At 48.5% G+C, this 21,551-nt stretch overlaps 1 protein-coding gene and 1 pseudogene across 9 annotated transcripts in view; both read left to right on the top strand.

Moving 5' to 3' along the window:
- Positions 1–6,312: 6,312 nt before the first annotated feature.
- LOC142839352 (fibronectin type III domain-containing protein 4-like) lies at positions 6,313–11,389 on the top strand (annotated as a pseudogene).
- A 2,001-nt stretch (positions 11,390–13,390) lies between these two features.
- Positions 13,391–21,551, top strand: part of LOC142839135 (intraflagellar transport protein 172 homolog) — a 70,709-nt gene continuing 62,548 nt past the window's right edge. For 3 of the 9 annotated variants that reach the window (XR_012908696.1, XR_012908699.1, XR_012908697.1), the window contains exons 1-2: positions 13,435–13,595; positions 18,961–19,068. Coding sequence is in view for 4 of the 9 variants with exons in the window: in XM_075955047.1 (XP_075811162.1) it covers positions 18,630–18,721; positions 18,961–19,068; positions 19,660–19,786 (327 nt within the window). In the remaining 5 variants the exon portion in view is untranslated. Of the gene's footprint in view, positions 13,596–18,592; positions 18,722–18,960; positions 19,069–19,659; positions 20,551–21,551 lie in introns of those variants that run through there. The other 6 variants (XM_075955049.1, XM_075955048.1, XM_075955046.1 and 3 more) reach the window with 4 other exon arrangements.

The raw sequence follows: 21,551 nt of genomic DNA, 5'->3' as shown, positions 1-21,551 counted from the left end.
CTGTGCAGCAATTGAGGGCGGAGCATAGCCTGTGAGCCCTGGGAGCGGGACTGACTCTGGCCTCCTGTGGTGGATGTCACTGCTCCAGACATCCATTTCTCCACAGACACATTTCTCCATGCCTACCCTGTGCTTCTTAAAGGTCTGAACCTGGGGGAAAGTAACACCAACGATCCACCCTCAGGACTCCAGGTGCCTCCCAGATGTACTGATACAGTCCTTAGTGACCTGTCGTCTGTATAGCAAGGAGACCAAGACTCCAATTCCTAGCATCTGGAAACTGGAAGGGATGGTAGGTGGGTGAAGCCCAGGTCTTTATCATTCACTTGCACCTCAACCTGCCTTACCTCTGTACTTCCCGGTTGTGTTGGTTTGCTGGTGCTCCCATAGGAAAATGCCAGTCTGTGGCTTCAGCCACAGAATTACTCTCCAGCAATCTTGTAGCCTCCAAGTTCGAGTTAGGGTGACAGGGAGCAGGGGGTCTCCTGGAGGAGGTGTGAGTTAGGGTGACAGGGAGCAGGGGGTCTCCTGGAGGAGGTTGAGTTAGGGTGACAGGGAGCAGGAGGTCTCCTGGAGGAGGTATGAGTTAGGGTGACGGGGAGCAGGGGGTCTCCTGGAGGAGGTGTGAGTTAGGGTGATGGGGAGCAGGGGGTCTCCTGGAGGAGGTGTGAGTTAGGGTGACAGGGAGCGGAGGGTGTCCTGGAGGAGGTGTGAGTTAGGGTGACAGGGAGCAGGGGGTCTCCTGGAGGAGGTGTGAGTTAGGGTGACAGGGAGCAGGGAGTCTCCTGGAGGAGGTGTGAGTTAGGGTGATGGGGAGCAGGGGGTCTCCTGGAGGAGGTGTGAGTTAGGGTGACAGGGAGCGGAGGGTGTCCTGGAGGAGGTGTGAGTTAGGGTGACAGGGAGCAGGGAGTCTCTTGGAGGAGGTGTGAGTTAGGGTGACAGGGAGCAGGGAGTCTCCTGGAGGAGGTGTGAGTTAGGGTGACGGGGAGCAGGGGGTCTCCTGGAGGAGGTGTGAGTTAGGGTGATGGGGAGCAGGGGGTCTCCTGGAGGAGGTGTGAGTTAGGGTGACAGGGAGCGGAGGGTGTCCTGGAGGAGGTTGAGTTAGGGTGACAGGGAGCAGGAGGTCTCCTGGAGGAGGTGTGAGTTAGGGTGACGGGGAGCAGGGAGTCTCCTGGAGGAGGTGTGAGTTAGGGTGACAGGGAGCAGGGGGTCTCCTGGAGGAGGTGTGAGTTAGGGTGACAGGGAGCAGGGGGTCTCCTGGAGGAGGTGTGAGTTAGGGTGACAGGGAGCAGGGGGTCTCCTGGAGGAGGTGTGAGTTAGGGTGACAGGGAACAGGGGGTCTCCTGGAGGAGGTGTGAGTTAGAGCTACAGGGAGTGGGGAGGACACCAGGGTACAAATCTATTGTGTGAGAAAAATCAGGACCAGAGGAGGGGCCAGGCCTTGGTTGAGGTTGGGGTTTTTCTAACCCTATGAAAAGGGGCCTCTCTAGTTGAGTAGTATTGGAAAACACAGACCTTCTTCAGCTCATCAATCCCGTGTAGGGCACTGTCTTCTGTCCGTTCCTGAGAGGCCACGGCAGACCTAAGGACGCAGACACAATCAAGGTGAGTTGCACTGGCCGAGAAGCAGAACCCTATAGCTCGTTAGGAAGGGGCACACGGAAAGAACAGAACAGAGAAAAGATACTATTGAAAGGGCACCTACTGTTTAATTGAGACCAAGGTAGATACACCAAGGAGTTAAAAACAAACAACAAAAAAAAAAAGGAAAAACAAACCTCAAATACCTACAAGGCCAGGTAGATAATAAAAGTCTGTAAAGGGACCAGATATAAGGCAATGCAAAATGGTGGAGACTGAGGTAGGTTCAATATAATCTTTGACAGTTACATTCAAATGCAGTTTCTAAAATAAATAAATAAATAGATAAATAAATAAATTGGGGCTACATGCGCAGGTCACTTACCTGTCGCCGCCTGCAACAAGTAAGTTGCAGGTGTGTGTAAAGAGGCTTTTGTCCCAGGCCTTTCATCAGGTGGTTAAAAGAGACCTGGCCAGAAGGAGAGAGGGTAGGAAGAAGGAATGAGAGAGAGGATGCGCTGTGGAGTCTCAGTTTCTAGAGGACTGGGGATGCAGAATGGTCTTTTTAGACCGATACTTCTCCCTAACTTATTTGCAATCCGCCACTTAAAGATGCAGCTTGATTAGTGCTGCGTGCGATGTGGGAATGCTAGCCAGAGGAGGGCGGCGATCTCGTGAGGTCAGAGAAACCGGACTTGCTCCCAGGCTCAGCTTTTGGAAAGGTGGTGGGGAGAGAATATATCTGTGGAGAGAACTTGCCTCTAATTAGTTCTATGGTTCTGGGTAACGTCCCCAGAAGGAAAAGGAGAAAACAGGGAATTAGCATACTCACAGACATGAGGAATGCCATGCGGCCAGAGGTTCTTCCTCCACTCAGTACTACCAGGCCTCCATCTGGCTCCTGAGGAAGGAAAGAAGCCCAGGTCAGGAAGAATCATAACTTTCCTTTCTCCTTTGTCAATGACAGAGGAAGACAGAACTCAATCTTCTCTTCATCATAAAACTGAGCAGGACATAGGCTGTGTGAGGTAGCAAAAAAGAACAATGATTTGGAGAAAGAACTCCTCTTGGCTCGCCTCTCAGACTAAGCTATTCATTAAAATTCTTACTTATTCCAGCAGGGACTTGAGAGCAGACGCATCCAGCTGTTATTAGCAGGGTACATTCAAGCTAGCTACTGTGAGCATCCTTTCTTTGTTTTCTGATCTGAGAAGAGAAAAGTAGGAAAAAAAAGACAATAATGCCAGTGTCACAGGTTTCTGTGCAGGCACTGAGTGAGTGTGAAAGCGCATTGCCAGGGATGGAGAGGTGGCTCAGCGATTAAGACACTGGCTGCCCTTCCAGAGGAGCTAGGTTTGATCGCCAGCACCCACATGGCAGCCTCCAGACACGGGCAGCTCAAGTTCCTGATGATCCAACACTTTCTTTGGCCTTCCAAGGGCACCAGGTACTCATGTAGTACACAGACATACATACAGGCAAAACAACCATCCTCGTTTAAAAAATAATAACAATAGTAATAATTTTTTAAAAGAAAATGTATGCTGGTGCTGGATGGTGGTGGTGCACGCCTTTAATCCCAGCCCTTGGGAGGCAGAGGCAGGCAGAGCTCTGTGAGTTCAAGGCCAGCCTGTGAAACTCTGTGAGTTTCAGGACAGTCTGGGCTACACAGAGAAGCCCTGTCTTGAAAAACCAAAAACAAAGCAAAATTAGAAAATGTATTGCTGATGATAAAGTATTCATCTAGCAATTATCATAACTACTATTGATGACCAAGATAATAATAAACATCCAAAGGGAAGACCAAGATAATAAAGAGTTGAGATTTATAAAAAATCAGAAACAGAGACCCAAGAAAGAAGACATTAGAGGGAACAGCAGTGTCTGGATGGGAAGCAGGCGGAGAGTTAGTACCGTCAAGACCTCCTGGACTTTTCCAGCCACTTGCAACATGGTGGTCAGAACTGACTCACTGTACAGTCACTGTGGAGAGTGGACAGGAATCAGTAGGAAGAAATGGGAGCTAGGAGGGGAGCGTGCGATGGCTCTGTGAGTAAGGGGATTGCTGCCAAGACTGATGATCTGAGTTCGTTCCTGTGACCCACATGATGAAAGAACAGACTGATTCCCAAAAGTTGTCCTCTGGCCTCCATACATTTCCCCATGGAATAAATCCTCCCACCTCACAAAATAAATACATAAATAAACAAAAAAATGGGGGATGAGAAAAAAAGGAAAGAAACAGAGGACGGTGGATTGGAATGGAGGAGGGGGCTCAGGATTTCCAAAATTAGAAACCGAAGTCCGGGAGGGTAGAAGTTGAGATGTGGTTGGCTTAGCATCTCTTTGGCAGTGTCTGAGGTTTGACTGTAGGTCACCTGGTAGGTGGGCACGATTTGGCCCTCCTCCTGGAAGATCTCAGCATCACACTGCCCCAGCAGCTGAACAATTTTCTCTGCATCTGCTTTGTCCAAGTTCCGGGTCAGGGGATTGGACTTCTCTGTGATTGGCACAGCTGCTTCACACCCTGACAACTAGAGAGAAGGGGGCACAAAGTCAGGAACAGGAAGCCTTATGCTTGCTGGGCTGGAGGCGGGAATGGAAGTAGGCACAGTATCGGGCTTGGATTCACATACTTCACACACACACACACACACACACACACACACATACACACACACATACATGAGCGTGCCATTCACATACCAAGAACTTAGTCTTCATGTGATATTCTGAGCCTATTAGGGACGATAGGAAAAGGATGTCTATCATGGGGTGTGTGCCTTTGATTCCAGTATTTGCACAGTGGCAGCAGGGGGATCAGGAGTTTAAGGCTATCCTCAGATACGTAGCAGTTTGAGGCCAGCTTGGGCTATTCCCTATCTTAAAAGCCAAAAAAGAAGAGGAGGAAGAGGAAAGGAGCAGAAGACCACGCTTGAGGCCAGTCCAAATCAGAACTGTTCTAGGCATCAGTGCAGAAGGCTGAAATTGAGAAAGGGCCTCACCTCCCATTCGCCAGGCTCAGGGGTCTCAATCACATGCTGATACCGTTTCGTGCCTGGCATGGCCCTGTACTGCAGACACTCCGTCCTGCCTGCCTCTGCAGTCACACAAACCTCTCTGGTGACAATAGCTTTGCTTCCAGCTGGCAGGGTCTTATCTGAGCCATGGAGATGATTAACCTGCGGGCTCTGTGTCTCTGAGCACCACCTCTGCACTCCTCTCTTCAACACCCACTCCTGTCACTAGTTCCCAGCCCTCTGCGGGAGCTCCCGAGGGTCCTCTTTGCATACCCTCTGTCTTGCCAGCCTCTGCTTTGCTCTTGAAGAAGAGGACCAGAAGGGCATTGTGCTTGCCCTTCAGACACAGGACCCTCTGGAAGGCTGGGAGCCTGGATGGGCAGAACAACACCCAGGTCAGAGCAAAGAGAACTCTGGGGCACGAATGCCTCTGAAGGCCAGAGATCGGGGTCAGTAGGAGTCAGAGGACCAGGGCCATGGCTTGATCACATGTCAGCATGCAGCCTTTCTCTGCCCCACTGGCCCATTTTATCCTCCCCTTGCAGAAAGAAGAGCAACAGAAGCTGCTGGACCCCAGGTGTACATGCACTGAACTGGATATCACAGAGGAAAACTCACGGAAATAGAAATATTGTAAGAAGAATGAAAACCAAAGAACCTGCCCTAAATACAGCCAGTCTCTTTCCCCCAAATGGTAGGCATCCCCGGATACGTGGACACTTAGGGTCATTGCTGACAGCCTTGTGTTTAGATGAGCAAACGGGCTCAGAGGAGTGGTCAGTTGTTTAGTATTACACAGATTCCACACTCAGCTAAAATATGAAAGGACTTACATGCTTCCTGAATGAATTTTGCAACAACTAGCAAGTTGGCACAAAGGAACAGCACTTCATACACTAGCAGAGGCTTTTAAAGGCCTTTGTCCAGCACTGTCACATTTGATAGTCTAAGCTCTGTTCCAGGATTCTATGCTTTACAGGTGGGAAACCTGAGGCGCAGGTTAATGGATTTCTCTAAAAACGAATGAATTACTTCTCTCTCTCTCTCTCTCTCTCTCTCTCTCTCTCTCTCTCACACACACACACACACACACACACACACACACACGAGAGAGAGAGAAACAGAGACAGAGACAAAGAAAGACAGAGAGAGAGACAGAGACAGAGAGGTCTGTTTTTTAATTGTTCCTATATGCCCAGCATTTTTTTTAAGTCATCTCCAGCTCTTCTAAAGGAAGGCACATTGAAGATGCTCAGTAAATATTTGCTGAAAAAAATGAAAGAATGAATGAGAAAGCGAATGGAATCCAATCAGATCATGAATGGGAAAGAGACTTAAAGGCTGACGCAATCTCCAAGAGATTGTTAAAACAATTATCATCTCCACCACTCTGTCTCCTCTCCTCTCAGCCCCCTCCTGCTTTCGGAGATGAAATGCCTCCTCTCAACTTGGCTAATTTCATGCCAGGAAGGAGGGGCTTTTTCAGGTGCCCTAGACCCTCGCATCTGCACCTGTCCGGGTACCCCAGTCAGTTCATCTACTAGAGCAGGGAGGGTGAAGGAATAGGGGCCCAGCAGGCCGCCATTGGGAGGGTCATGGGACGAGCCCCGAGAGAACAAGGCTGGCGGGTAGGTAATGGGGGGGGGGGGGCAGGATGACGGCGACGAGAACCCTAGCGGGGCGAGGCGGGGCGGGCCCGCGCGTCCCAGCCGGGCTGCAGCGGAGCGCGCGGGGCCAGTTCTGCAGAAGGCGGCGGCTGGCTGGCCCGGACAATCACATCCCGTTGCAGGGGACCAGCCTCGGCCGCCGCACTGTCCTCTGCACCGGGGACGCAGGCCTGCTGTCAGGCCTCGCCGGCAACGCCCCCTGCTCCGAGACAGACTAAGCGCGGCCCTCGGGAACGCTGGGGGCCCCGCAGACCCGCGGCCCGCGGCCACTCCGCCTCTGCCCTCTCTGCCCGCAGCTCGGCTGGCGCTGCCCGCCTAGGCGGGCCCGCGTCGGGATGGGGTAGGGCCAGCGCCAGTCCGGCGATGGGCCGCCCCCTGGGCACCGAACAACCCCCCGAGGCCTGACCGACCACGAGGACCCGGCAGGTGGGTGTGGGCTGATCCGACTGCGCGGGTGGGGGCTGGGGTGGGCACCAGGGTTATGCGGAGGAGGGAAAGGCGCGGGGAAAATGGGCTATGGGCCGTGGGAAGCCTGGGAGAGAGCTGCTGCATCCCGCTTGCGTTCTGGGCAGCTCCTGACCCCCACTACTCCTGCCTCTTCCAGGATCCCCGCCTGGATGTTAAGCGGATGCCTCCTGACCCCTCGGCAAACTCGGTGGAAACCATGGCTTCTTTGATGCCTCTTTCCCCATATCTGCGTCCCACTGTCCTCCTGCTGGTCAGCTGTGACCTGGGCTTTGTGTGAGCAGGTGAGTGAAGAGGGCGCCCGCAGTGGGGGTCCGTCAGAGCTAGTGTGGAAGTGAAACCTCTTAACCTGTCAACACCCTGGCACCCCCAGACCGACCTCCCTCTCCTGTGAATGTGATGGTCACTCATCTCAGAGCCAACTCGGCCACTGTGTCCTGGGACGTCCCAGAAGGCAACATCGTCATTGGCTACTCCATTTCTCAGCAAGTACGAATCACCCTGTTTCCCCAACCTGTGCCCTTGGGTCTCTGAACACACCTGCACATTACTCCTTTGGAGTGCTTGGATGTTACAGAATCCCGAATTAAGCCTCATGGTCAGGGACCGTGGCTAGGTTGTTCTCCTTTCTCTACATCTTCTTGCAGCGACAGAAAGGCCCTTTGGGCAGCATGTAATCAGGGAGGTAAACATCACCACTAGGGCCTGTGCTCTTTGGGGCCTGGCTGAAGACAGTGACTACACCGTGCAGGTCAGGAGCATCGGCCTCCGGGGAGAGAGTCCTCCTGGGCCCCGAGTGCACTTCCGTACTCTCAAGGGTTTTGACAGGCTGCCCTCCAACAGCTCCAGCCCAGGTGAGAGCCTGTGTTAGAAGAGTCTCCAGCTTTTGAACCGAGTTTTAAACTCTCATTGACTTGCTTAACGCTAACAGCATTCTAGCTCAGATGAATAGAAAGATGATATAATTTGTTCTACTGCCAGGGACAAAAAGCAAAACAGGTGGGCAGGGGACCAGCTACAGAGACACTGCTAATGAATCCTTGGGGGGGGGGCTTTCTGCTTCCTTTCACCCAAGCTCACATCACACCTGCCACGGCCTGCATGAGCAATTTCTGTGATCACCCACTGGTATCTAAACATTGCCCACCACGGGCTTCTTCCTGAGAAGGGCGATGATGGGTCCCGCTGACTCTAACCCTCAGCATCCCCCTTCTGTACATAACAGAGCTGTCCAGTGGGTCCTCTGTAACCCAGAGGATGGTTCTCTCCTTAGGAGACATCACAGTGAATGGTCTGGATGGAGAGCGGCCATTGCAGACCGGGGAAGTGGTCATCATCGTGATGGTGTTGCTCATGTGGGCTGGTGAGTACCGGATGGGGAGCCAGGAACTTGGGTCCATGATAGTGGGAAGTGGTGAAGGTTACCTGTCGGGAGAGAAAGGAGTGGGGGGGGATGGCTGGTGGAGGGAGGTAATCAGGACAAGTTTGGGGAGAAAGAGAAAAGGCTATTGCAAGGCCAGGGTTGACGGTTGTATGGGCCCCAGGGATTCCAGGATTTTCTAGAACTCATGCGGCTGTTACAGCCTCAAGGCTGTGAATGAGAGGTCAAGATCAAGGCTCAGATGGTATTGTTGTGTTTCAGCTGTGATCGGGCTATTCTGCCGTCAGTATGACATCATCAAGGACAACGACTCCAACAACAACCCCAATGAGAAGGGGAAGGGTCCTGAACAGAGTCCTCAGGGAAGGCCAGTGGGGACAAGACAGGTGATGTGGCGACCAGTGAGTGTGAGAAGGGTGATCTGGGTGCCCAGGAGTATTCAGTGAAAAGCAGAATAGGCAGCAAAGGGGGGTGGGGCGGGAATGGGATGTCTGGGATGAAGGAGTCCAGAAGGCGGGAGCAGCACCTTTACATGTCTGAAATTTGAGATTTGGGTAATCTTCTCTCATAGAAAAAGTTTCTTTCTATCAACACCATCGACGTTTGAGTGAACTGAGTGACTGAAGAACCAGAACCAGAAGAGAGATGCACTGATAATGGGGGGTGGGGTCAGGAAAGCCTAAGTTGGTGATCTCTCTGAGACTCCCACAAGGCTGTGCACTCCCAGAATCCCAGGCTGGTACCCATCCTCTTTCCACTGTGAGCAGGGCCAGAAGGTAGGTCTGTTAGAATCTGTACCCCTGGACCTGGGAGTGGATATCAAATGAACATCTCCTATCCCCCAGGTCCAGGGGAGTCATTTATTCGACCCTATCCCAATAGGTCCCAAATGGGGCCCCATCTCACCTGCATAAGGACCATTGGCATCCACTAGCTGCCCCTACAGCTTGCCTCTGGGCCTCAGAGAGGGCTGTTTCTGTCTGTATTGCCCTCTTCCACGGAGGAGGAGGAAGCAAGCATCTGGGTGTAGTAATAAGGGCGCAGCGGCGGGGTTGCGTCCCCAAAACCCAAGCCCCGCCGTCCTTATTACTACAAATGACGCCCAGACGTGTGGCTAACTGAGTCCACAGAAAGCCTGAGAAAGCTTGGAAAAGAATAGAGTAAAGCATGTTTCTTGTGGCAATTTCTCGGGTCTACTCTGCTTGCTAGAGGCAAGCAAGCGCCTCATCTAAGAGAGGCTTCCTGACTCAGCTTCAGCTGCAAACCCTGCAGTTCATTAAGAGGTCCTGCCACGAAACATTTAAATGGTGTTGACGAAAAGCTGAACACATGCTTTTCGGTTTTCAGCCGTAGCATGAAAAAAGCTGCGCTGTTTAAAAATGCCGGCTTTCTGGGCCATCCTGCCAGGGCAAACTCTGACTGTTTGAGGCAGGAGGGCCGGCTACCGAGAGAGGACTTGAGTGTTGTCTGTTGTAGCTCTCTGGCTGGCAGGGACTTGAAACGCCAGTTGTGGCATAAACATGGCTACAGCCTGTATATCCGCCATGAGGCTGGAAAGCTAAGGATCCAGCCGTCAAAGCCACGGCTTTAGTCCTACTGATATTGCTTGGTACATTAAAGACTCATGTGGTCAGAAAAACAGAGATACAGTAAAGAGAACGTCAAAGACAAAGAAAAATTTTAAATGATTTACAGTGTTAAAATATATGCAAGCTGAAAGTTAAAGTTCTTAAAGCAAAAAACAAAAAAAGGAAGAGAGTTGTTGTGTGTCTTAGTATACACCTTTAATCCCAACACTTGGGAGGCAGAGGGAGATAGACCTCTGTGACTTCAAGGTGTGGTAGCACACGCCTTTAATCCCAGTGCCTAGAAGGCAGAGACAAACAGATCTCTGTGAGTTCAAGGTGTAGTAGCAAACACCTTTAATCCCAATGCCTGGGAGGCAGAGACAGGCGGATCTCTGAGAGTTCAAAGACAGCCTGGTCTACAGATATACGCTCAACGTAGGAATGTCGCAGCTTAGATTCTTAAGCGCCTAGTGATTTAAAGGTGCAAATCAAAAGTGCTCCTGGATAGTAAAAAATTGCAGATTCACAATAGGACAGATTCAGACCACTAAATGAATCACACTGTTGGATGAATGTACGTTGGCTTGGGAAAGAGAAGAAAAAGAGTATAGAGAATAAAGTTAATGGTTTAAAAAAAAAAGGTAAAGTCTTTAAAGAGACAGAGTACAGATAGTTAAGAGATTAAAAGAAATAAAGAAATATAAGCTACGTAAAAATGAAAAATTCACAGAGAGTCTGGATTCTTTGTATTATTGTGTTTTCTTTAAAATTTTCGACTGTGAAGGAGCTAAGTACAGAGAGACATTTCATTATATGGGCTGCCCAATGGAACCAGAACGGATATCATGAGGGTATGACTTCAGAATTTGGATCTAAGGATATGATACTTTGGAAAAGAGATTCTTCTTTTGTTTTCACAGAGGATAAGACTCTATGGATTTCTTCTATTCCGACTTGGTATGATGGACCACGTCCTCCTGAAGGGTTGCTGTGAACATCTTCAGAAAATTGCTTTGCTCAACTGCCAACTGAGATGAAACTAGCACACAGGTTATACCATGAAAGACCTAATTAACGACGCCCCCATTCAGCAGGAAGCAGTTTGGAGAGAAAAAACTGCGCCCATGTTCCCAAATATAGTTTATGAATGTTCTTTTACATTTAAAGGGGGATATGATATAGACATGAATAATTTGCATTAGTATAGATTTTGCTTTATTGATAGAGATTTACGGTCAATTTTGTTATATGTATAAATGTTTCTGATGTAACTTTTACTTGATAACTGTTTTGTTATATGTAATTTTGCTATGTTAAAGTTAAAGCCTTTTTTTTGTTTAAACCGAAAAAGGGGAAATGATGGAGGAAGGTCATTGGTTAAATTAAAAGAAACTGCTTTGGCCCATCTCATTGGTTAGGGGATAGGTGGGAGGAGTAAACAGAACAGAACGCTGGGAGGAAGAGGAAGTGAGGTCAGACTCCACAGCTCTTCTCTTGGGAGCAGACGCCTCAGAAGAGAGACACCATGCCCCGCTCCCAGGCAGACACACGCAATGAAGCTCCGACCCAGGATGGACATAGGCTAGAATCTTCCCAGTAAGCGCACCTAGATGTGCTACATAGAATATTAGAAATGGGCTAGTCCAGGTGCGAGAGTTAGCCTAGAAGAGGCTAGGTAGAAATGAGCCAAAGCAGTGATTAAAAGAATACAGTGTCTGTGTAATTATTTCGGGTAAAGCTAGCCGGGCAGGCGGCTGGGGTATTGGGGACGCAGCCCTGCCGCGTCCATATTACTACATATTACTCCATATTACTACATCTGGGCCTCGAGCAGATGCCACACTGCACTACTCCAATGTCTTCCATGGAGCCTCAGGTGCTCCCCCCTCACCTGGCAGCCCCTCCCACTGCTGGTGATCTCACACCTGGGACATTTTTCCAATAAAGGTTCTTGGACAAACCGGAACTGACTGTATGGTATGCTGAAGACATCTCTACACCTTCTCAGCTCTCCAAGGGCCCCTCACGCCACCACCAACTTAAAGGAACAGACCCATTATAGGATGTTTGTGTCCGTGTTTTCGTCTAAAACGGGTGGAGAAAAGACAAGGAAAGGGTACAGAAGCTAGAAGCCTCCTTTCTTTGGCTTTGTTGAAATGTGGGGGAGGGGTGCAACGAGAAGACACAGAAGTTTTTGCACCAATGGAAACCAGGCCATGTCACCATAAAAGGGCCAGTAGATTTTCTTTCTTTTATCTTTGTCCAGGACCTTGTGCATACCAGGCAAATGCTCTACCACTGGGTTACATAACCGACCCCCTCCCCATTCTTTCAACTCCACCATTACCTCTGGGAAAATGGTCAGAAGGACTGAGCAGGGTCATGGGGGGGGGCTAGCCAAAGAGCAGCTATCACGGATGTGTCCCTTGGTGCCATTTATCCTCACCCTGTGCATACCAGTGCCTCCTCTCCGTTTTCTCTTTCATCTATGTCTCTGTTCGTTTAACGTTAATAATTGTAATCCATAAAGGCGTTTATATTTATACTCTGTAACATATCCAGAGCATTCTAGAAATAAAACAAAGGGGTTTGGGTGCCCCTATAGAAAAAAATTATAATCTGGGTTCTGGGACCTATTTGTGTTATCTGTGAAAAATGGGAACTGCCCTCTACTTGTTCTTAATTTTTCAAGAGGGAGGTAGTGGTGGGGAGAGAAATATTCGTTGCCATTGGCAACCACTGTGCATGCAAGGTTTTGGGACCCAGCTTCGGTCTGGAGATCATATGCTATGCTTTTGGGGGGGCAGGTATAGGACTTGCCAACCTGGGACCGTTTAGAGAGAGAAGGCCTTCTTTTCTGAATTTCAGTCAATCTGTCTGATACACTGCAAAAAATTAGAACAAAAATTCTTGAGAGCATTCCAATCAAACAAAATAAAGACAATAGTATCTTTTCTTAGTCAAGCCCCAACCCCAGTTGTCACACAGCTCTAAGATAGGAGGCCAGCCCAGCTCTGTCTGCTGCACTGACCCATAAAGACATCTGGATTTCGGCAAGCAGCCTTGAACTCACCGTTTACCCAATGACCAAACAGGGTGCCTTGCCTTTCCCTAGCCAGTGCTACCAAACCCCGATCATTTCCTGAGACCGTGTTACAGGTTAGAGAAGCTGAACAAAGAGACAACGAGTTGAGAAGACTTGAATCGTCTCACGGGAATTAAAAGGTTATCAGCTCTGGGTTGAATCCCGGTTCCACCGTTTATTAGCTGTTTGAACTTTGGCGTGTGACCCCCTCCTGTTGTGTAAAATGGGACTGTACCTCTGCCCACTTCAAACAGGTATATCCTTGAGCATTCACTGATACCTATCAGTATTGAGTGGCCTCGTGCAAGTCACAGAACTTTTGGCGGGGAAAGCGGAGGCTGCAGTTCTGCGAACTGGCTTTCGCTCTCGTAGCACCTGCCTTGCGCTTCTCCAGAGTAAAAGCAACTAAAGCGCACTTGGCCGGTTACAGCAATGAGAAAAGCTGGGGTTAAAGAGATATAGGATCTAGGGGCGGGGCTGGGGAGGGTGGGGACAGACGAAGACTTGCGGGTGGGGCTTTGCGTTGAGTTTGCATGCAAGTACGGGATTGGTCGAGGATAGACTTCGACGACCTCCTCTTATGTGCCCGCCCTAGGATTCGTTGCGCTTGCGCACGTCCCGTTTGCCCGGTCACGAACCCACTACGTGACCTTATGACGTGTGTCGTGTGTCGCACTCACATTGCCTGTGCGTCAGTGGCTGGGGCCGTCGCTGCTTGGCGGGTTGTCCAGGTAACCACTGAAGTTGTCTCGGTCAATGGTCAACGATCATCCGAGACCTGCGTGCATCATGCAGTTGAAGCACCTGAGGACCCTGCTGAGCCCTCAGGTGAGGAATCGCGTGACTCCCATTCCCCGGCCACCAGGCGTTCCAAAAGAAAAAAAAGTGGGGTAACAGAAGTTTATAATGTTGAGCGCCTGCTGTGTGCAGAAGATTGTGAAAGATCTTTCAGTAGGCGTGGTGAATTGCTAAAGACCGCAAACTTTGATGGCACCGCATACAGCATTTGAGTGCCAGGCCCCAAGCTTAGGCTCTAGGGGTCGAGTTATGTCACAGGCTATGAGGGAGAGGCGCATATCTAGACAACGAGCATGAATCTACACCGGATGAAATAAGCGCAAGGCTGACGCTTCATTTGAATTGCGAAAGTGTGTCTCAGATTCAGAAGCGGCTGGGCTCTAGGAGAGGAGCCCAAAAACATGAAGGATAGGTTTGGGAGTGAAAGGATCCGAGTTCAGGTTTAGCACTGATTTGACCAAATGGAATCTCTGGCTTTAACCCTCATCATACGTGGCCTTTCTGTCATTAACTTCGTCATTTGGGAAAGAAAAGCCATAGTGAGAGCAACTCCAAGAACCTTAGGAGAGAGTTAAGTGAAGTTCAACACACACACACACACACTATAAACAGGGTTTGGTGGCGCCAAAGGCCGGAATCCCAGCAATTGGGAAGTGAAGACAAGAGGGTCAGGAGTGCATTCTTGGCTATATAGACAATTCAAGGCCAGCCTGGGCTGCTTGAGACTATCTTGAAAAAAGAAAAGAAAAATTGGGCCAGTGAGATGGTTCAGTGGATAAAGGCACTTACCACTAAGCCTGACTCCCTGAGTGAGCCCTGAGACCCACACACGGGAAGGAATGAGTCAATTCATGCAAGTTGTTCTCTGACCGCCACACAGGCACCGTCCCACCACTCACAATAAATAAATATAAGGAAAAATTCTTTTAACTTTCTACACCACACACACACATCCTCCACATACCTACCACACACCACATACCACACATACACACCATACAACAATACACCACACACACACACACCCCACACATCACACACACACACATCCTCCACATACATATCACACACACACCACACACACACACACCACACACACCACACACCACATACCACACACACACCACACACACACTGCACATACACACCACATACCACACACACACCACACAACAGTACACCACACACACATACACACCCCCCACACACATACACACACCCTTACACACACATCCTCCACATACATACCACACACACACCACACACCACATACCACACACACACACCACACACCACACACACACACACACCGCACACACACACCACATACCACACATACACACCATACAACACATACACCACACACATACACACACACACACCACATACACACCATACAATACATACACCACACACACACACCACACACATACCACACACTCATAGGCAAGCTTTTGAAGGCTCTCAAGTTAGCCACCATGTAACTTTCTCTCTCTCCCCACAAATAATATAGGACCTTGCAAGGCTTTGGCTTTGGTTACCTCTCTTTTTTCTTTGTTGAACAATATTTTCATTCTAACCTTTAAATCTTTAAGTTACATTTATTTATTTTGTGTGTGTGTGTGTGTATGCATCTCTGGAGGCCAGAGGACAACTTGTGGGAGTCTGCTCTTCCCACCATGCGGGTCCCAGGAGTGAATGCAGGCCAACAGGCACCTCTACCTGTCGAACCTTCTCTCTGGTTCTTAGTGCTAATCTTCGTTGTTGCTGCTGCTGCTGTGCTGGAATCAAACCCAGGCTTCAAGCACACTGTACAAGTATTTACCACTGCGCTTCCAGGAGTAGTAAAGGGTTCCTTTAGTTTTGATGGGTTTTTGTATTTTGTTTTGTTTTTCTTTCCTTTTTTTTGTGTGGTTTTTTTGTTGTTGTTTTGGTTTGGTTTGGTTTGGGTTTTTGAGGGATTTTTATTTAAAAAATTTATGTATTTATTTATTTAATTTTTTAAGAAAGAAAACAAACTATCTTTTTTTCATTTTACATGCCAATCCCAGTTCCCACTCCCTCTCCTCCCTCCCATTCCCCTGCCTTTACCTCCTAAGTACTTGAGTGCTGGGATTAAAGACCTGGGCCGCCATGCCTTGCTATAAGATTTTTTTTTTAACTCCCAAAATGGGCATCATTCATATTCAATGTCTTATTCTTTCTCTCCTCTCCTTCCTCCCTGAATGACCTGGAACTGGAACTTGTAACCCAGGCTGGCCTCCATGAGTGCTGGTATCACAAACACGGGCCACCACACGTGATTTATGACACTATTACCTTATATGGACAGAACTTAGATTTCCCCACTACCATATTTCTTCCTACTTTTGCTTCTTGCAGTTTTGGTCTCCCCTCAGGAATTAATTTTCTGCCTGGAGAATATCACTTAGAAATCCCTTTGGTGAGGGTCTCTTTAGTGGAAGATTATACTCTCTCAGGTTTTGATGATCTGAAAGTAGCTTTGTTTAACTTTTGTTCTAAAAACCCTTTGGGACTAAGTACCCAACTTCAAACTGACAGCTAACTTTTCTTAGCTTTTTGTAACATGTTATCCCAATAGATAACATGTGTTGTGCACATGTGTGCAATGCCTGCTGAGGCCAGAAGAGGGCATCAGATCCCTCAGAGCTGGAGGTACCGGCCACTTGCTGGGAGTGCCCATGTATGCTGGGAACCAAGCTTGGGCCCTCTGCCTTAGCAGTGTTCTTAATCTCTGAGCTGTCTACTCTTGCCCCTTTGGTTGCTCCTAAAACCTACTTTTTTTTGGATGTTTTGACGACACTTGACTACAATTTTTGTACATAGTATTTTTCCTCATGAAGAGGTCTTGCCATATTGCACAGACTGGCCTCAGATTTCGGGGCCCAGGCTGTCCTCCTGCCCTGCCTCTTGAGAGACAGGGACTGTAGTCACGGGCCATCCATCAGGTTAGAGGGTTTGGGGGTTGTTTTTGCAGTGGATGGCTAGCGACTGAACCTGTACATTAGAAGTGAATTCTCTGGTACTGAGCTGTACTCCAGCCTTTTTACATGAATTTAAATGATATCCCATGCAGCATATGTTGGGTTTCATGTAGTTCCGAACACACACATCGTGCTCAGTCCTGGGAACTTCTCGGCCACTCTCTCTCGGAACGCTGTTCCCATTCTCCCAGGAATTCTGACTCAGCATATGCTACGTTTCTTGTTCCGTCTTGTTTGCCTTTTCAGCTTCTTCTGTGTCTCCTTCTTCTGCTCCATGAACATTCCAGATAGTATCTTCAGATCTCTCCTTCAGCTCCTTGGCTCACTCTTTTCCTTGTCTGCTGCTTATGCCACAATTGGGGTTTTGCTTCAGAGTTAAATTTGGGCCAGGAACTTCTCCATGTTCAATGTCTCAGGCTTCACTTCCATAAAATTTTATTTGATTCTTTTTCCAGTATGCCCAGCCACTCCAGTATTTCCTTAGTTAATTTTCCATGTCATTTTTATATCTTCAAATATGTAATATTTAATTTTATTACAATGCATTATCTATAACTGCCATTTTTAACATCTAAAATGCTTAAAGACCTAAAATTATTGTTTATAATTACAATTTATTCTTTCATACTGGTTGTGTTGTATGTGCGTGTGCTTGCACACATACACCCACCTGTTACTCTGAAGGCAGTCTCTACCTGTTTTCCTGCTGAGATGGTTGTTTGCTTCTGTAGCAATCAGAATCCATGGTAAGGCTGTGCTCTGCTTGCTTTGGTGCCCTTTGCTACAGAACGGGCTAGGCCGGGTTTACTCAGAGACTGACTCAGCCCATCCACGTGCTGAAGGCCCGAGGCTCATTGTCAGATACATGCATTTGCCTTCAGAGCAGCACCCCCTTTCCTGCTGCTCAGATTTTAGCTTTTGGCCTTTGCCCTTCTGTCTTTTCTCTTTTTTATTGTTTATTTATTTTTATTTATTTATTTATTTTTTGGTTTTTTGAGACAGGGTTTCTCTGTAGCTTTGGAGCCTGTCCTGAAACTAGCTCTAGTAGCCCAGGCTGGCCTTGAACTCACAGAGCTCACTGCCTCTGCCTCCCAAGTGCTGGGATTAAAGGCATTGGCCACCACCACCCAGCTAAAAAATGTCATTTTACTGATTTGTTTTGTTTTGGTTGTTTTTTTTTTTATTTTTTAAAGGGGGATGGGTAGCATAGAGGTGGGGAACATTCTTAGTGATTTTGTCACGAGAACTGAGCAGTGCCAGAAAAGAAAAAGTATGTTCTGGGTTCAGGTTCAAGTTGTAATTTAACTGGAGGACCCCCAAGAATATCTGAGTCTGGGGCCTGGGGAAATGGTTCCATGGATAAGGGTGCTTGCTGCTAAGCCTGATGACCTGAGTTCAGTCTTCAGAGCCCACATGGATGGACACACACATGCTAAATAAATAAACGTGAAAAAGTAATTATATAGATATATATTACAGGGTTTCTCTGTGCAGCCCTGGCTGTCCTGGAACTCACTCTGTAGACCAGGCTGGCCTCAGACTCACAGAGATCCACCTGCCTCTGCCTCCTGAGTGCTGGGGTTAAAGGTGTGTACTACCACTGCCTGACAAAATAATATACTTTAAAAAGAATATCAGTCTTGGAGTTGAGAAGATAACTCATTTGGTAAAGTGCTTGCTGTTCAAGTAGAGGAGCCTGAGTTTGAGCCCCAGAACATACAGCAAGAAAGTGAAGCGTGTTAGTGCACACTTAAATCCCAGAGCTGGAGAGGCAGAGACAGGCAGACCCCTAGGGCTCAGCCCAGCTTACTTGGTAAATTCCAGGGCCAAGCTGAGATCCTGGTTGAAGAAAGAAAGGGTGGAAGCAGCTGAGGAGTGACACCTGAGCGTGTCTCCTGGCCTGCTCACAAGGACAAGTGCAGTCACACACGCACCCACAGTCTGTGCGTGCACACACACCCCTAAGTCTGTTTCCTACTGAAGAACTGGATGCCACTCTTTGTATACTGTGCAGGGTGACGTTGTAGGTCTGGAGCGAGGTGGAGGGAAGACAGAGGTGATGGTGACCGAAGGGGTGATGACTGTGGTCTACACCCTGGACGAGGGCCTGATTGAGTTTGGAACAGCCATCGATGATGGCAACTACACCCGGTGAGAGCTGCTAACAGCCAGTGTGGTGCTGAGCCAGTGTGGGCCTAGCAGATGCCTGCAGTGACCCATTAAACTGTCACAGCTCAATGGGGCCCTGGAGTCATGGGAGGGGCCTAGACAAAGGGCAGTGTTTCTGGCCTTTCTTCCCCCACCCCTCCTGCTGCCCCAGCAGCACCAGGGTTCCCCTCTGCTCCTCCAGATCCTGCTTCACTCCTGTGCTTTCTTCCCTTCCTCTCCAGGGCAACAGCCTTCTTGGGGACCCTGGAGATGACCCCAGAAACAGAGGCAATGTGGAAAACCTTGAGCAAACTGGCCCTGGAGGCAAGGCAGCTCCACACTGCTGAGAGGTGAGAGCTGTGGAACTGAATGCTGGCCACTAGGAGGCCTGTGGGTAGTCACCTACGGGCTGCTTCTGTCCTGTGTGTGGGCACTGCTTCCCACACACCCCACCAACATGAGCCCTTCCTGGTGCACTTACTCCAAACACCTTCCTACTCTAGATCAATATATCTTTTTAAAAATAGTTTTAAATTCTGTGAATAAGAATGTCAATGTGTGGGTTTGTGCACATGAGTGCCAGTGCCTGCCAAGGTCAGAAGAGAGTTTTGAACCTCCTGGAGCTGGAGTTCCAGGCGGTTGTGAGCCGCCTTGGTAAAGGTGCTGGAACCAGACTCCAGTCTCTACAAGAGCAGTGCACACTCCTGACTGCAGAGCTGTCTCTCTAGCTCTGAATATGTCCTAATGTTTTAGCTTCTCCTTTGCAAGGTTCTCCTTTAAGAGGTTGTTTCTTGTTTGTATTATTACTGTTTAAATTAAAGTTTTTACATTTTTAAAATTTAGTTACTTTGAACTGGGTGTGTTTTAGTCACTTTTCTATTACTGTGGCAAAACACCGTGACCAAGGCAGCCTATAAAAGCCGCACAAAATGACCTTACAGTTCCATGATAGGAGCAGTGCGAGCACAGTGGCCTGGACAGCTGAGAGCTCACATCGTGGAACCAGCAAACAGACAGCAATGGAGATGGCAGAAAACTTTTGAAACAGCAAAGCCTCACCTGCAGTGACAAACCTCCTCCAACAAGGCCATACTTCCCAATCCTTCCCAAACAGTTCCACCTCTTGGGGACCAAGTCTTCAGACATCTGAGCCAGTGGGAGGCAGTCCCATCTACACTGCCACAATGTGTCTATGTGAGGGTCCATGTGTGGGTATGTCCACATGAATGATGGTCCCTGCAGAGGCCAGAGGTGTAGGATCCCCTGGAGCGAGAGCTTCAGGCAGTTATGAGCCTTCATATGTAGATACTGGGAATTGAACTCAGGTCCTCTGCAAGAGCAGTACACACTCTTAACCACTAAGCCATCTCTGCAGCCTGCCCAAGTCTTTTTAACATACCTCTGTGTCTTTCCTGGGTGTGGCACAGAGGTAATGAACACATTTGCGACCTCAAATTCCTTGAGTTCAAACGTTGGTTCAACTTTTCATCTTGTATAAACTTAGAAAGGTCATTCACCCTTCCCAACCCTGGGATTTGGTTTTCTTCATATAAAATGGGGGCACTGATGACAGTATTTACCACATAGTATTATAAAGGAGAGTGGCGATGGTAATGGTGGTGAAGAACAAGAAAGAATCTGCAAAAGGCTTAAATGTAAGGGCTTAGTAATGTCAGCTGTTTCTGGGAAGCAGCTTGAGCTTTTTCATATATACCCCTCCCCCCTTTACCCCATGTAAGCTGTCCGCAAGTTCTCAGGACTCTACCTTGTCTGCCTGTGTGTCTGTCTATATCTATCTATCTATCTATCTATCTATCTATCTACCTACCTACCTACCTACCTACCTGTCTGTCTACTTTTTACCTTTTAAGGTATATTTATTTTATTTTTACGTATATGACTGTTTTGCTTACATAGGTACCCATGTATGGAGGTCCGAAGAGGGTATCAGATCCCCTGAAACTGGAGTTACAGGTGGTTGTGAGCCACCTTGTAGGTGCTGGGAACCAAACTCAGGTCCTCTACAAGAGCAACAAATGCTCTTAACTGCTAAACCATCCTTCCAGCACCAATTTTGTTTTTGTCTTGTTTTTTTTTTCAGATTTTGTTTTTAAGCAAAGTCTGTGTAGCCCAGGCTGGCCTCAAATTTCATATATAGCCAAGGGTGACCTTGGAGTTCTGATCCTCCTGCCTCTTCCTCTCAGTGCTGAGATTGCAGGCTTGCACTGCCTCGCCAATTTATTCAGTGGTGGAGATGAACCCAGAGCTTAGCTACATCCCGGCCCGGGTCTTAGTCTTCACACGTATTCCCAGTCTGATATCTGCCTGGCCATACGACCACCAGTCTAGACCGCCAGCGTCTCCCACCTCAGTCGTACAAAAGCCTCTTCCCTAACCTTACTGATGTTAGCCATGTCCTTCAAACTCTGCCCATCACACAGTGGAGACACACAGTGTAGACCAGGTTGACCTCAAACTCAGTGATCTGCTCAGATTCCCCAGTGCTTAGGTTAAAAACCTGTGCCACGACATTTGACCTTTTTTTTTTAACTAAGGGGCTAGAGAGATGGCTCATCAGTTAAGAGCACTGCTTGCTCTCCCAGAGGTCCAGGATTCAATTCCCAGGACCCACCTAGAAACTTACAGTCTTCTGTAACTCCAGTCCATGGGATCCAATGCCCTCTTCTATCCTTGGGGAACACCAGGCATGCATGTGGTGTACAGACCACATGGAACATAGACATATATGCAGACAAAATACCCATACACATAAAATAAATATTTTTTAAAACCGTCAATATAGGACCGGCAAGATGTCTCAGTGGTTAAAAGG

This window comes from Microtus pennsylvanicus, chromosome 21 (assembly GCF_037038515.1).
Source record: "Microtus pennsylvanicus isolate mMicPen1 chromosome 21, mMicPen1.hap1, whole genome shotgun sequence".
Lineage (NCBI taxonomy): Eukaryota > Metazoa > Chordata > Mammalia > Rodentia > Cricetidae > Microtus > Microtus pennsylvanicus.
The sequence above is the reverse complement of the archived record's forward strand: the minus strand, read 5'-3'. Positions and strand labels throughout refer to the sequence as shown.